This window comes from Dromiciops gliroides, chromosome 2, assembly GCF_019393635.1.
Source record: "Dromiciops gliroides isolate mDroGli1 chromosome 2, mDroGli1.pri, whole genome shotgun sequence".
In the NCBI taxonomy this organism is placed as follows: Eukaryota; Metazoa; Chordata; class Mammalia; order Microbiotheria; family Microbiotheriidae; genus Dromiciops; species Dromiciops gliroides.
In genome coordinates this window covers 600,453,551-600,471,231 of record NC_057862.1, presented here as the reverse complement: position 1 = coordinate 600,471,231, position 17,681 = coordinate 600,453,551, and the positions used below count along the sequence as shown (strand labels likewise).

The 17,681-nt window shown below is 36.4% G+C and overlaps 1 protein-coding gene across 30 annotated transcripts in view; it reads right to left on the bottom strand.

Annotated features, from left to right (window-relative positions):
- Positions 1-17,681, bottom strand: part of NRXN1 (neurexin 1) — a 1,484,103-nt gene that overhangs the window by 231,679 nt on the left and 1,234,743 nt on the right. For all 30 annotated transcript variants that reach the window (XM_043990256.1, XM_043990261.1, XM_043990257.1 and 27 more), the window contains one exon: positions 2,773-2,944. In XM_043990256.1, the coding sequence (XP_043846191.1) occupies positions 2,773-2,944 (172 nt within the window). The remainder of the gene's footprint in view (positions 1-2,772; positions 2,945-17,681) is intronic.

The following is a 17,681-nucleotide window of genomic DNA, read 5'->3' as shown; positions in this document are numbered from 1 at the left end:
TGGAGTTGGCAGATGTATTGCTTCATATAAATGTGCTTACCACAATGCCCAATAATGGAAGGTTGAGTGCCATACTTAATTGCTAATTTAAACCTTTATTACCTATATTTTTCAGTGCAAGCACTTAAAGGAGATCTGAAGATAGTTCACTGGTTCCTGCCTTCTGATGATAGGACGCGGTATTAAGTGCATCAGTTTGGCAACCCATTCCAAAGTCTAACAATGTCTTTTTAATGACAAATCATCAAATTAAAAATAGTTATACCACAAACCCATTTTTCTAAAGTGATATCCTGGTTCTCACTGCTAAACATAAAAACTAAAAAGAAACCCCAACAACAACAACAACAACAACAACAACAAAATACTAGTTCTAGAAAATTGTAATATGAATTCCAGAAATTCTGTAAATTTTAAATTCAGTTTTGACTTTATGATATTGCCAAAGCAGGTCTTATAAACTTGATTTCTATAGTTGCTGTCTCATTATTATACTGATATATACACAGGTTGGTGATTAATAAAAATAATATTTAAATAATGATGTTGGCTCACTGAAGTTCTTTACATATGTTTATCTATAGATATAATATTCCTATTATCTCCATCTAGAATGTAAGATTCCTGAGGTTTCCTCTAACAATTTAGATCCCCAAAGTGACTAGCACAGTATCTTTATGAGAATTAAGCACAGCACCATCAAAAGAGTACTGGACTTGGGGTCAAAAAGAGCTGGATTTAAATCTCACTCTAGATTCCCTATCATCTGCATGACCTCATGAAAGTTTCCTAAACTATCTGAACCTTGGTTTCCTTATCTGTAAAATGTCGATATAAACAGTGTCTTTCAGAGTTTTCGTGAAGGTCAAGTCATGTAATATGTATAAAGTACCATACAAATGCAAGCTATTAATAATCAACCAAATGATACGTTATTAAGTACTACTCAATATTATTATACAAAATATAATGTCACTATTACTTCCGTAAGTACACTAAAGGGTTGCCTGGTGATCCCTGATTTGAAGAACTTTGGGATCTGGTGAGAAAGAACAATTCTTTCCCTGCTCTGGAATATCTTTCAAAAAAAAACTTCAATAAATATAGTCTAATTTATGCTGTGACTTTAAATGAATAAGGCTTTGATTAAAGGGTGGTCTAGTGTGCTTCTACGTGCCATCATCCATTATTATTTCCAGCTCATTCACAGAGTTAGAATGATGGCTACCTTAAAATCATGCCTTTATATCCATTTAGCTATACATTCATATCCTAATTAGTCTACTCCAGTCTATAAGCTTCTTAGACATCCCTATGCTCTATTAGTAGTACCAAACCACCATGTGACAATTTCAACTGACATAATGTTTTCTTCTCTCCAAAGCAACCCTTTCTCTCCTATTTTCTTCCTTTCTTTTCTTTTTTCTTTAAAAAATATGTATACATACAAACATACATATGTATATATATATATGGGGGTAATAAAGGTTCCCTATTCCCTTATTATTTATGTGAAAATTATCTTTAAATACATGACACATTGTTTATTATTTTTTTTTTCAGAAAACTACATTTAATTCTGGCTTAGTTTAGATGGTTTTAAAATCATTCTTCTTATAACCTGCACCATATTGATTATAGTATGAAAGTAAAGTGATTTTAGTTATTTAACTAACTTCCTAGACAAAGAAAAAAACATCCTGATTGATCATCCTGGACATGTTAGGCTAGTTCTTGTGACCAGCTTTATAATTCTGACTTTTATAGATGTTTTCTTTCACTTTGGTTTTAAATAAGTTTATTTCTCTTCTACATGTAGGCTTGTGGATTGTTATTCTATTATACTAGGGAAGAGGCAGGGAATAAAGAGAATGCATAAGTGGGCAGAGTTTGCACTCAAACATTGAGAGAGGAGACCCTTGAAATCAAAAGCTAATCCTCTCTGCATGGATATTTCAGGTTATTTCTTTTAAATAAACTATGGCCTTGGTAAGTTAGGTGGGTTTTTTAAAGAGGTAGAAAATGTGTAACTAAAAGTAACCTTTGCTTATATTTCTGCTTATGAATGCTTTTGTTTTAATGGTGTGGTGCTGACAAATTTAGTGAATAGCTTCATGGTGATTTTGAAATGACTAATTCTGACCCAGTGCTTATTTGAAACAAGAAGCACATTTTACATTTGAAGTGAATAGTAATAGTGACAGTTACTCCCTGTGAACACAGTGGTTGTGTGACAGAGAACACAGATCGCATTTAAATAATTTTACTTTTAATTAATTATGAATAACTATTAATAGTTATATGCTTTTTCACCATTCATCAGTGGCCCTCCCTAATGTTTTGTGATTTTCAGCAATTGCATCAAAAGAATAGATACATTTCCTCCAAGAGAACATTTTATGATATTTTCCCAGTAAGTTTTTTTTTGTTAAATTTACTCTATTACTTTTGTCAAAACCTTCCCTTTGTTTAATGTTTAAATGTTTAACAATCAATAAAAAGAGCTTTAACATTGTTGTGTCTTTTAGGTTTACATTTCACTGATTTCAATGATGTTTTGAATTTTACAGAAGATAAAGTGTGCCTTCAGTTTCCCCTATGCAATGCCATTAGTACATACTGTGTCCAGAACAGTTTAGGATAGCATTACATTCAAATGACCCTAACTTTGCAATAAGTATTTGGAATTTGGTGAAACAGACGCAAAACAGTGCTTGTTGTCCTTTATTTTTTTTTTCATAGTCATTCACAGATAGATAGTCACTGCCTTACCTGCGGGATAACGCTCGATCACTGGCCAGCTGTCCACCTGTAACGTAGCGTTACCGCCACTCCTCGTGAAGCGTACTACATGGTATTTCCCATCGTTAATGATTGCATTTGCCTCTTCAATAGCGATGTCATCTGTTCCAACATTAAATTTAACTCCAATCTTTCCCTGGTGCTAGAAGTGAGAAGAAAGGAGAGGAAATCAGAAGGAAGTAATGCTAATTAGTTATTATTTGATAAGAATGGTATCTATGCAATGTAATGTATTGCGAAGTGTTTTTAACAACAGATTTTCTTTTTATATTTAACTTCTGAAGAGTTGCATACCATGGAGACAAGGTTCTTGACATTTTGCTAAGTCTGGGGCATCTCTTTCATGGATAATTGATATTCCAAATCAGAAAATTTCAAGTGAATTAATTTGCCTTCTTTTCCCAGAGGTTCCCACTGAAGAGAATGATTGCCCAAGTAAACAGGAATCTTTTCATGGACTTTATACACAGGACTTTTCATGTCCTTTCATTTCCCCAGCAAGAAAAAAAAATGAGGCTTGAAATTATCTTTTTTAATAACTGGTGAAATTGGAGTAATAACATTTATTTATGCTATTAACATAACATAACTGGCAAGGGCTTATATTTGCTTACTCCACTTGTCTTTAAGCATACCAATGTGGGCAATGTGGTCACTGTTCATAGAACCATCAGATGCTGGTGAGGGCCATAGATACTATATAGGTCAAACTTATTATTCCAAAATGAGGAAACTGAGGCCTAGAGAGGTAGAATGATTTCCTCAGGGCCACAGAACAAGCACAAGAAGCCAAATCTCTTGACTTTTATTCCAATGGTCTTTCTTCCCAAATATGAAGTTATGCAGATACAAATTATTGCAAAGGAAGTTATGTCTCTCTTGGGCAGGTACTATGTCTATGGCATTTTTTAAATCTCTTTGACACTTAATTTCCACATCCTTTCAACCACTGCTAGAGGTCTTGATATATATGTCTGCCAGAACGACTTGGCCCACTAAACTCTTTGGTTTGACCTCAGCAAGGCATTTTGCTTACCCATTTTGATGCCAACACCCTCCTCCTTCCACCCCCATCTCTTTGTTAATTTCCTCATGTATTAACTGTATCTCCTTAGAGATCAAGGCCCATCATTTTCTATGACACAAAGGAATTAGGAGATAGCTATTAAAAATATATCAATTACTTAGTTACGGAAGAAAAAAATCAAAACACTTTGATCAAAGAAAGACACATACTTATTTTCCATATATGACATAGAAAAATAAAATTTGTTGGTTTTGGATTTAGAAACAAAAAAGGATATTAATGAAATTCGCCCATTTGTTTTCCTTTAGGGAGGGGAATATTATGATAGCATCATAATTTTTTTGTTTAAAACTAACTTCTTAATTTTTCTATATACTGAGATCAATATCATTGGGGAATAAATTAAGGTATGTCTATATACATATGTATGTGCATTATTGTTCAGTCGTTTCAGTGGTGTCTGACTCTTTGTGACCCTATTTGGTTTTACTCTTGGCAAAGATGTTGGAATGGCTTGCTATTTCCCTCTCCAGCTCATTTTACAGATGAAGAAACGGAGACAAACAGTGTATCTGAGGCCACATTTGAATTCAGAAAGATGAGATTTCCTGACTTCAGATCTGGCACTCTATCTACTGTGCCACCTAGCTGCCCTAAAATATGTATGTACAAGTGTGTGCCCTATATATGTACATGCACATATATACATATATACATACACACATTTTTTCCCCTCATTTTTCTATCTGGAGTTTTTGGACTTGTACCAAGGATGCTTTCATTGAAACTACAGATGATTAGGCTAAATCTTAGCTCTTTTATTCAACAATTAAAAGTTCATGATAAACAAGTTAAAATTTTACAGAAATGATTTTAGAACAAACAAGCCTCTTTTCCCAAAGCAATAGTAAAAGGTTTGTCCCTATTGGGTTTGTCAAAAGTGACTGAAAATGACTTATCTCTGAATGAAGCCTATGGAGCAGCTAAACTAAGATATGATAAGGAAGGGAGGGGGCGGCTAGGTGGCGCAGTGGATAAAGCACTGGCCCTGGATTCCTGAGTACCTGAGTTCAAATCCAGTCTCAGACACTTGACACTTACTAGCTGTGTGACCCTGGGCAAGTCACTTAACCCCCATTGCCCCACAAAAAAAAAAAGATATGATAAGGGAATCAAAAGGCTTCCATGAATAATGTTCGTATGAACTTAACCTATAATAAGTCAACAAAGAAGCTTTGAAAAAATGAATGTCATGAAGATTTGCATAAAGGAATGGTATAAAGGATACCTTTCTGACATATCATTTCAAGCCTCACACATACACACATATACACACAATTAGCCTTTATAAGTTACTTCAAAAACCACAACCAGTAGATTAGCATTATATACCATAAATTAACAGACAAATCCCAGTACTACAAGCACAGACTCCAAACTATCCTTGACAACTGAAAAAATAAACTGCTTGTCTGGAGCATTATTCATTATATAAAAAACACTGCTTCCCACAACCATGCAGATATCAGACATAAACACTGAAGAACAACATTTTTTAAAAAGGGGTCATCATATTAAATATTTATAATTTCCAAACTCCATGGAATAAAGTTTTAGAATACAGAGATCTTACTGGAGATATTAAAAGCATGTGGAAATGAAATAAATATCATTCCTATTGTCCTGTTAAATACTGGAGTTATTGGGAAAAGATTTTGTTTTTCTCCAAAGAAAAATTAAGAAATGATTCATATAGACTACAAAAGGAATTAATTCATTCAATGTATATCAACTGGCTTAAAATGGGCGGCTTGTTTTTGGAATTTGTATTTCTACCTCACACCTCTGTTGTGCTGGAAGGAAGGAAGGAAGGAAACAAAGATTTGTTAAGTGCCTACTATTTGCCAAGGACTGTGCTAAAATTATTTCATTTGATCTTCACAACAACTTTGAGAGATGTTATTATGCCCATTTTATAGTTGAGAAAACCGAGGCACAGAGGTTAAAGGTCTTGCTCAGGCTCATACAACTAGTAAGTGTATGTGGTCATATTTGAATTCAAGCCTTCCTGATTCCAGGTCCTGTGCCCTATTCATTGCATCACCTGGCTCCCTCTATCTAGTTGCCTGTGTTGACAAGATACTGAGTCATTTCAATTATAAAAAACAATAAAAAATTCTGAACTTTCCAACTAAGAGATAATTAGAATTTAAAAGTGTTCATTTTTATTCTTATTTTCTAGGATTAAATGTGATCATGTTCACAGAATTCTCATGAATATTGCATTAGCCAAATCAGGAGTAATTTCATTGGGCATGTGCTGATCTCTCCATTGTATCTTCTTTGAAATGGATAACTGGCTCACAGCATAATTTTGAAAATCTATTATAAAGATATCAGTAACGAGGCATTTATAATTTAATGGAGTCTTTTAATACATTCATTAAATAAATAGTGACAAAGGTAATTATTGATTTTCCCCCCCACAAAAGCTCATTTCTGAATAAGGATTATATTAATAAACCAAGTTAAAAGAGAAATATAAAGTTTGACACTGCAAAAAGAACACGAATATTATTGGAATGGGCACCACAGTTTCATGCACAGTTGTAATAACCTTTGGTAAAATACACTCATTGAGAAATTACATCATCTGTTCAAAGGTTGCTATCTAAAGTTTGGAAAATAAGATTCCATATTTCTTAGTTCATGCAACATCTTGATGTTGTATGTGTTAAACTTTCAAAGTCATGAATATTTATATATGTAGAGATATACCAGGTTGCCTTGGGAGGCAATTCCCACAACTTCAGCTACCAAAGCAATGAGGAAAAGATCAGAAAAGTGGGGAGACTGGGCAAGACCAAGGTGAGGGCTTTTTAGGAATATAAGAATAGCAATTGGGTAAGAAAGGACTGAGAAGTGTTATGTCAGAGGATGGGCCTGCCTATAAGTATTGCTATAGAGTAGTAACTATTGTGTTGTGACAGTGACTTTGCCCAAGGGCAGGGAAATTTATACCAGGACAAGAAATTTAACAGTTACTTGTCAGCCACTGAATTCTTGTAAGGAAGGAGGCAGTGAGGAGGTAGGGCTTCATGGTGGGGTGAGGGTAGAGTTATGGCCAAGTTGAGACATGATAGAATGGTGAAAGGGGAGGCAGGAGCTTCTAATGGAACTGAGGGTTCCTAGGCAAAGGTTGAAGTTGGAGGGACCTAAGTTCTGGTCTGGGCAAGGGTTTCAAAGGGGGTCTAGTGAGCTGGTCTTCTCAGTGTGGACTGTGTGGTAGCTTTTTAGGAATTGCCTCACAGTACATTTTCCTCTGGGGGAAGGGAGGGCAGTCTGGGCACCAAAGGTGGGCAAGGACATGCTGCCTCCTTGCCCTCTCCCCCTCACAATCTGCCAAAAGATACAGTTTCCTTTAAGGCTAGAAGCAAGGTGAGAGGAAAAGTTGACACTCTGCCTTCCTGGGGAAACTGCTGGAACTTTCTCTTTCCCTTCAACTCTCCATTTTCTCAAACTTTCCTAAGGTCCACAGTCAAGGGGGTTTGGCAGAGGGACAAGTTGAAAATATGAAAATAGAAACACTTCAATCAGAAAAGACAATAAGCCCAATATAACTACTCATTAAATAAAGATGGGGAAAAAAGCTTTTAGGTACAATTCATAACTTGGCTTGACAAATGAGTTTGGATGTAATATGATATTAAATAGGAATTCTTCATTGTGTAATAGAAAGCTCTCATTGGGCCTCAGAAGATCTGGGTGCAGGTTTTACTGGGTAATTCACTTTTCCTCTCCAGAAATTAGACTTTTGCCAAAGTCTGCTTTAAGTGGGAAGGGCACTTCAAGAAGGTTAGGAAACTCCCTCTAAAACATTTCAGGTTGCCAACCTCTCCATAACTACTAGTTTTAGACAGTTGGCTGGAACTCTTGGAGTTTAACTGACTTATCTAGAGTCACACATTTGGTATGTTTCCTTGAACCCAAGGCCTAGATTCAAGACTGGCTCTCTATCCATTATCCCATGCTGTTATTCTGAATACAAAGAAAAAAAAATTATTCTTGATAACTAGCTACCAAGAGCAATTGAGATAAGAAGCTGTCAAATGGTTTTCTTCTTCTTGGGTGAGGGAGGGCAATTTTCCAAGTCTTATTGTGTCCTGGCATCTCTGTCTCCAACCAGTTCCCCATATGAGGATATCTTTCATGTTTCTGGGTGATGAGTTTAAATACATGGACCCTGTTCAGTGCATAAATATAATAAACATATCTGTTCTACCTTTGTAAGGGATCTATTAGTAGCATCACATTGTAGTGGACTAGGAGTAAGGAGGTGATGAACCTAAATTCCATCTCTGGAATTTACTAGCTATATGACCTTGGGCAAGTCACAACTTCCATGAACTTAAATTTCCCCCTCTGCAAAACAGGGATAGTCACAGCTGTAAGTAACTCTTTCACAGGGTTGTTGTGATGCTCAAATGAGAATTCATTTCAAGCCCTCTGGAAACATTATGTCGGTAGCTAAACATATTCCATTACAGGCCAGTTTTCTGAGGGTCATCAGTCTAGTTAGAATTTAAGAAACCCAGAACCTGAATATTTCATTTCGAAAGTGCTAGGTTGAGGATAAGGACCATACCCTTAAGAATGAGAAAGTTCTTATTAAGAAATATTTTTCTTGCACTTACTTCAGGGCACAGTGTACTATAATTAGCAACACCAAGTACATCTTTATTTCTCCATACAGCTAGCATGCAGTGCTTTAAATGGAGTCATGCTACTTAAATCTTTCTTTTTCTTTTTTTCCTTTTAAAAAAAATCTGAAGGAAAGGGAGACCACTGATAAAATTAGTCCACAAAGAAGTACTGTACCATGTCTGCTTCTTAACCTTTACAAGGCTCAATAGAATAATAACTACAATAATATACATGCCAGACAACCTGAGGTTCACTAATGACATGTTTCCTCTTTTACTATTCTTACTCATTTTCTCTGCAAACGTTATTACATTTTTCCTAGTTACTTTCATAACAGCACATTCCAGCAAACTCCAGAAGAGAACCAATGACAGTGATCACAAAATATGTTACTACGAAGGCAGGCAGCATTGTTTAGTCAAAAAAAGAACTATAAGTAGACCAGGAATCAGGAGAACCAGGGTTCTCTACTGAAGTCCCTATCACTGAGAGTTGTGTGACTTTGGACAAATCCCTTAGCTTCTCTCAGCCTTGATTTCTTTATCTTTAAAATTAAGATTTACCTCTAAGTTCCCATCTAGCTTTAAAGATAGCTCTATGAATGAGTCTTTTTTTTTCCTTTTTTTTTTCTTTTTTTTGCGGGGCAATGGGGGTTAAGTGACTTGCCCAGGATCACACAGCTAGTAAGTATCAAGTGTCTGAGGCCGGATTTGAACTCAGGTCCTCCTGAATCAAGGGCCGGTGCTTTATCCACTGTGTCACCTAGCTGCCCCCTTGAATGAGCCATTCTTTACTTGATAAGTGGTCAAAGAATATGAACAGGAAGTTTTCAGAGGAAGAAAGACAATCTATTAGTAGCCATATGAAAAATGTTCTGTCTATGGTAAAGAAATGTAAATTAAAACTCTGAGTTTCTATCTCACACCCATTAGATTAGCAAAAAAAACCCCAAAAACAAAAACAAAAAACCAAACAAACAAACATAAGGAAAATGACAAATGCTGGAGGGCCTGTGAGAAAACAGGTACATTAATGCAATTCTGGTAGAATTGTAAACTGGTACAGTAATTCTGCAAAGCAATTGGAGCTATGTTCCCAAAACTATGAAGATTCTTTGACCCTGCAATATCATTATTACTTGTATACCTCAAAGAAATCAAGGAAAAGGACTCATGTTGAAAAAATTATAGCACCTTTTTATGATAGCAAAGACAAAACTGGAATTAGAAATGGAAAGAATTGGAAAATGAAAGGCTTCTAATCAAGCAGGGAATGGCTGAATAAAAAATAGTGTATAACTGTGATGGAGCACTATTGTGCCATTAGAAATGGTGAAAGGTATGGTTTCTAAGAAACCTGGGAAGACTTGTATGAACTGATACAGAATGTAGTAAGCAGAATCAGAAGAACAATTTTTATAATTATAAAAAAATTAAAGACAAATAACTTTGAAAGACTTGGGAAACTGACCAGCACAATGGCAAACTATAATTCCAGAGGACTCATGATGACACATTTCTGATAAAAAAGCAAAAGCAATGGATTCAGAGTACTGAATGAAGTCAGTTTTGGGGAGGGGGGACATAGTCAGTGTAAACATTCTTTGGCTTTCTTCAAATCCCATTTAGAACCCCATCTTCTACAACTTTTGTTTGGTTGGCTTTTCCAACCCCTCTTATTTCTAGTGACTCTCTTCTTTTAATTATTTCCTATTTATCCTGTATATAGCTTTTTGTGCATATTTGTTTACATGGTATCTCTCTCTTTATATTGTGAGTTCTTGAAGGCAAGGCCTGTTTTTTACCTCTTGTTGTATGTCTAGCACTTAGCACAGTAGTATGTTCTTAATAAATGGTCAGTGACTGATTGGCTTCATTAACCCTGCTATGATTACCAACCACTGAACCACCAAGAAGTCAAAATGTTGTTCAATCATTTCAGTTGTGTCTGACTCTTCATGACACCACTTGGTGTTTTCTTGGGAAAGATACTGGAGTGGTTTGCCATTTACTTCTCCATTTCATTTCATAGATGAGGAAATTGAGGCAAACAGGGTTAAGTGACTTGCCTAGGGTCACATAGCTAATAGGTGTCTGAGAAGATTTGAACTCAGGAAAATAAGTCTTCCTGATTCCATGCCCAATAATCTATCCATTGTGCCACCTAGCTGCCCAAAGAAATCAAAACACTAGGGAACAAATCAAGTCATATATTTACCAAAAAGGTGCCCACTCACTGAGTCAAGTCCTAGTCACGTTTAAAATAAAGGAATGACCTAGAGAGCAACTGAATGTTTGTCTGGTACCCTGTATAGTAATCTAAAATATTCTATGATAGAAATATAATAGAATAACTGAGCTAGAAAATATCTGAGAGATCACCAATCACCTTCATTTTGAGAATATAGAGAGAGCTCAGAGAAATTAAGCGAATTACCCAAGGTCACATAACTAATTAATGCAGAAGGAGAACTAGAATCCATATCTTCTGATTTGAAATTCACTTCTTTCGACATTCCTTAACACCAGTTTCTTTACCTATAAAGTGAGGGGGTTAGATCAGATGACTTTGGCTGTCCCTTTGATTTCTAGATCTATGATACTATGTGTACCTTGCTGGGCTATAATCCAGCAACCTTTGGGTCTCTACTATATCACACTGTAAATGATCTTGATTTATACAAAAAAAAAATTATATCTGTCAGCCTGCTTGGTGATTGCCTGAGCTGCTTGGTGGAGGTCTTAGATTAATAGTATACTGTTCATGTTGAGTCTGGTTCAGATAAAAATATCTAATCAGATGTGTATTTTTTTCCCAGTTCAATGTGTAGTTGGGAGTCAACTTAGAATTTTTCACATTTTGTGGCCATTGGGACAACTCTGTGCTGTCAACAATATGATTCAGCAGCTGGTTCTAACCATGCCCTTTGTTTCTCTTCTTTCCTTCTGCTTACTTTCTTTCTTTGGGCCATCTCATTTCTTGTTAGCACCTCCACCATAACTTGTCAGGGACAGGAAGTTCATATCAATCAGCTCTACTATTTTTGGGAGCTCTGGGGAGTCATCTAAAAATGAGGCTTGGGGATTATTCTTGTATTTCATTTATCTGTAGTCCCTTTCTCCCTCCACATTTTCACTGATGATGAACTGAAAAGCTGGCTATTTTTTCATTATTGCCGGGTTCTAATCCTCCTGGTCCAAAGTCTGATGTTTTAAAGAGAAATAAAATGAATCTGATGGTGATTTTCAGTACCCTGCATGTAGCTTACTAATTAGGGTTTTTTGTTTGTTTTGTTTTTTGCAGGGCAATGAGGGTTAAGTGACTTTCCCAGCATCACACAACTAGTAAGTGTCAAGTGTCCGAGGCTGGATTTGAGCTCAGGTCCTCCTGAATCCAGGTCTGGTGTTTTATCCACTGTGCCACCTAGCTTCCCCCTTACTAATTAGGCTTTAACCAAAACAAAATTGCCCTTTGCTTTTGAAAAAATCTTAAAAAAGAAAAGTACACAGTAAAAAAAAATCAAGATAAATGCAGCCATTTTGAATATTCCAGTTGATTTGCTTCAAAAAATATCAGATGAGAAATGAAAAGATCATATAATAATGATTATCTATTGCTGTTTTTTTCCCCTTTAAATTCCATTTCCCAACCATCCTTTACATCCTTTTTGAGACTGAGAATATTGACAATGTAATGTTTTCAGACATTTTATGGGTTTATTGTTAACATTGCTAAGGTGGCTTTTGTGAGTTTTTAGCAAAGCTGAAAGAATGTAGTCCAATAGCAACTCAGTTGAGATTCATGCCAAGAGAAAAGATGATAGAGTTTATTTTTTACCTGTCTCTATTTCTCTCACCCCTGAACCCATCCCTGGAGTATGGGCTAGATAGTCTTAGGACTATCTGTCTTTCACATCCAAAAATGTAGGAAAGAGCCAGGTTATGAAGGGCTTAAAAAGCCAAATATGGGATTTTGTATCTAATCCAAGATAATAGGGAGCCACTGAGGGTAACATGATCAGAAATTAGCTTTAGGAAGGTCAGTCAGACAGCTGAGTGGAGTGGGGAGAGACTTGTGGCAGAGAGACCTCCAAGCCGGCTGTTTCAATTGTCCAAGTGTGAGGTGATGAGGGCCTGCCCTAGAATGGTGGCTGTGTGAGAGGAGACAAAGGGGAATATTTGAGAGATGTGGCAAAGACAGAAATTCCAGGAGTTGTCAACTGCATGGGTATAGGGGAGGGTGTCAGAGAAAGTGAGGAGCTGAGGGTGACATCTAGATTGTGTAACAAGCTGTCTGAAATGGAAAAGTCATTTAACCTGAGTGTCCATTTCCTCATCTGTAAAATGAAAGGGTTGGACCAGATAATCTCTGAGGTCTCTTCCAGCAATTGTAGAAAATTGGTTGATTCTATATTCTATGCATCTTTATGTGGACTTCTAGTCAGCTTATCTAGAGGGCAAGATTGAATTTTTAAAATGCAGTGTAAAAAGAATGAAGTATATCATTAGCTTATGTACAGTATTTAAGAACCATGTGTTTAAGGGTGTTCAGCTGTTTCCTGATTCAGGAACAGAAAAAAAATTGATATAAATATTGAAACTAACAATGTGTTCATCTAATCACTTGTTTGCAAGTGTCATTCATCAACACTTCCTATTAAATATATTGTATAAGAGACTCTGAGCAACAAGAGAATGAAAGCATCTTCCAAATGTCATTTTCTTCTGAAATGTTTTATTCTATGGGATGTACATTGGAGTGTTAATATAGCAGTTTGGTTTCTTTTGAGGTAGAATGTTGACAGAACTCCTTTTCCTGGGGAGAATCTCTTATATCAAGGAATAATAGGATATTTGAGCACAATTTATACCACAAAAACACAGTCCCAAAATCAGTTGGGGGCATCGCTCTCTGTTTAAGGGATAATGATCAGGAGAGCTGCTTAAATCCTAAGGAAAATCATTGTTTGGAGGGGCAGACAGACATAATTCTAGCCCAATGCCCCTCTCTGAGGAGAGTAGAGCAGTGTAATGACACCTTCTCCTGCTTGTCCCTAGGCCCAAATCAAAGTTTCTCTTGGAGAAGAATAGGTCAAAAGCTTCCCTGTGAATCTCATTTGATAATTTCATGTGGATATGCAAATTTAAATGGTGAACACAACTCAGAAACACCTAACACATGTCCTAGTATCCATCTATCATCTGGAAAAAGCATGGCTTTCATGATCATGCTCTACATCTCATTTTTCCTCTGCAGAGACCAGAGAGAAGATTGTAGAACAAATTGTCCTGTCCCCCCTCCCCCGACCCAGCCAAGACATCCCAGCTAAATATACTCTAGCTAAATGGAGCTCCTCAGTTGACAGAGTAGGAATTCTTCTAGAATTCCAGTACCAGTGGAACTTTAAATAAGGAGAAGTTAGAATTTGGATAAACTAAACTTTTGACCAAGACTTTTTGGAGTCTTCTTGGTATCCTGAGTACTCTGATTTACTTAAATATCAATGACTGGTAACTATAGTGAATTGAGCCAAAAGTCGAAGAAATTAAAAATTGCCATAGCACCAGCAGCAGGTGGCACTGTAACATTGTTAACAAGCTTTGGAGTAAAGTGATTCAGAAAATCAATGCATCCCAAGAGTTGGAAGGGACCTCGAAGACATCTAAACCAAACCACACCTGAACAAGAATTCCATTTACAGCATTCCTGACATGGGGACATCTAGCCTTTGCTTGGAGAACCCGGTGAGGGGTAACCCACTACCTCCCAAGGTAGTCCAGTCCACTTTTGCATAGCTTGAATTGTTTGGCTGTGAGATTAAGCTTCTAGAGCCTTGATATCAACTGTCAATTGAGGGTGCAAGTAAACCATTAATGAATTAAGAGGATTACTCAGGCAATAAGTGATATATAAGAAAGCTGCCAAAGGGAAGAGTCCCTATTAGTCAGGGCTATAATTGCACACACATAGTATAATGTAAGAAAAGTTACATTATTTCAGGGTAGTTTTCCTCCACCAACCCACCCCTTACTCAAGACATACCCCCTTGCCATCCTGATCAAATAGGTTAACATGTGAAATCACTAGAAAGCCATTAAACACTAAATAAATACTACAATAATCAATGATGATGATAAGTTAGAACCAAAAACAAATGAGAAGAAAAGAATACTTAAGATCAAAGATAAATGACTGTTTGGTATTGTTTATGTTTCTGCTTCCCTCCATTAGTTCATATAATTGATTGGACTTGGCAGAAAAAGCAGTTTGAGTTGGTGACAAGAGAATCTAACCATAGTACTATTGTTTTACTCCACAGTCTATGAAAATCAACCAAAGGAAAGCCTTCAAATGAATATCCCCAAGGTCATTGCAATTTTATGGTAGTCCTAATCACTGACAAAGAGAACCATGGAAACAGTGGTGGGGGCCCTGCCAACAAAGAGAAATTGGGAATAATCAATCCATAGGGTAAATCTTTGAATAATGTGCTCATGGCATGACTATCTGGTTTCATAACCAGCCTTTAGATTTAGGGCATATAATACTCTGGTTAATACTTATGTGCTGACTCCAGATACTGGGGGACCCTTAAGGAAAATACCACAATATTCATTTCCCCTTCTTTCCTACTAGCACAATTTCTCTGTCCTGATTGTACAAGTCTTCTCCCACTTCTTATAGATGATAGTGAGTCCTGAAAAAGTTTTGGCTGCAGGCTTTTCCCAGCAGCTAATAATAAAAAATTCCCAGAACCTAGAAGGATCATTTGCTCATTCACCAAGTGAATCTATAGTGTCAAATAATAATGTGTCGACCAGTTTAGCAGTAACAGAAAAAAAAGTCTTAATTCCAGTACAGCTAGGATAAGTCAAATTAGAAGGATAACTTTTTTGTACATCAATACCTTTCAAGTAGCGACCAGGCAGAACATAAATTTCCATTTTTTAATATATAATTTGAAAAACACACTCTGCCACATGGTACATTAAATGTAACCTTTAAATCGCCTTAGATAAAATTTGATGATATTTTCATTAGCTTTCTCTAAATTCAAATAACCAACAATGAAAAATAATTTATTAAAAATTTACTGTCAATCATTCAAAACAAACAATCAAAAATGTTTAGGTGCCTACTATGTGAAAGCACTATGCTAAGCATTGAGAATACACAGAGAAAAGAGTCTTCCTTTCAAAGAGCTCACATGCTAACAATGAGAAACAACATATATGAGGTTTCAGCTATAAGCAGATGGAAAGGCCTTGTAGTCCTTAGGGTTCCACAGCAACACAGATGGTAATGCATCTCCTTTAATGTCAATTCCCTTGATAAAACTATTTATCTTTCTGATTTTGAGTCATTTGACAGTTCTAAGGACTTTGGTGCCATGAACTTTCTTTTCTGTGTCTTCAATAGCTTTGGCTGCTGCAAAATGGCGGTAAATACACACAAATATGTATGTATAAATGATAATTTACTAGTATTAGACACTATTGCTTAAATCTGAATAATCTCAATTTTATTCTTCTTTCATTATAATAGTATTCCATTTGTTCATATCTTTGATGCCAAGGCTGAATTTCCACCATTCCAACAGATAAGCATCAACTTTATTAATGTATTTAAGATAAACTTATTATCCATTTTTCAACTTGACCATTGTGCGTCGCTCTCTGATTTTGAAGTCATTCCCCCTCTCTTCCATTTCCCCAAATCTTCCTATATTTGATATTTTCATTCCAGGTGTTCAGACCACTTAAGAAGTGATCACTTAATAATGTCATTTCCTAGTTAACTTTGACTATCATTTCTCAAAGTGCTGCCTGCCTGTTTTGTGTTGCCCTTTGGGGAATACACAATACAAGAGCTGCAGAAAGACACACACACACACACCCCTACAAAACATGCTTCTCTCCATAAATGAGTGTTTTGTTGTTGTTGGGTTTTTTTGAGGCAATTGGGGTTAAGTGACTTGCCCAGGGTCACATGGCTAGTAAGTGTCAAGTGTCTGAGACTGGATTTGAACTCAGGTCCTCCTGACTTCAGGGCTGGCACTCTATCCACTGCTCCACCGAGCTGCCCCATCATAAATGAGTGTTTTTGAAGCCCATAAAAGAAAGTGAAATATTGCTTCGAACAGGTCTTTAATTGGCAAATAACAATGACTAAGTTGCCATTACTTCCCAAGTCTTCAAAATTACATGGCAGTTAAATGGCAGATGGGATGGACCTTTAGGCTTGGACCTGTTGAAAAAAAATGGGAATCCTGCCCAACTGGTTCAGGAAAGCATGTGCCATTAAGGTAGATATTTATCACTCAGAATCCCTGACCAGAGGTAAAATGATTCCATTCGTCAATGAAAAAAATGACTAATGTCATTTTTCTGCCTTAATTAACTGTCCTTACAAACTGCCACAAACTTAGCTATAGCAATTCATTTTCCACATAAAACTCAGCAAGCAGAAATTATGAAAGTATTATCAGGCTGGGTTTATAAATCTGCAGCCTTAGCATTTTATTTTTGATTTTCAATGAATTACCGTCCCCGTGTTTAGCTTAAACAAGTCATTATGTCTGTTCTGATGTTGTGTAGCTGAATAATCTCAACCTACTTTGCCAAAGTGTGCCTGAAATAGCACTACTGCCCTCACAACTACTCCCCAAAAGGAAAAGAGAGGGAAAATATGGGGCTCAGAGCCCTGAACACCAGCAGCTGGCATCTTATTATCCACTCAGCATCATTACTGAAATAGGCAACATCTAATTTCTCCAACTGACTATACAAAGAAAAAACTATTCTAAGTCCATAGATATCATCCCATTTATCAGCAACTATGGACTTCTTTAGTTGCACATCCCATACTTACGTGTCATACACACAGCATCATGCCACCATGTTATGAATAATGCTTTTTTATAAAGGGATGGATGGGCAGAGAAAGACAGAATAACACATCGTGATTATTACAACCTCATTTTCTCTGCTACTTAATAATCCTGAATGAACTAAATATGCAAAATGAGTCACATATTTCTGGACATGGTCAATGTGGGAATTTGTTTTGCTTGACTATGCATATCTGTTGCTTGTTTTCCTCTATATGGGGCAGGGAGGTAGGCAGAAGGAAAAATAATGCCTATTAA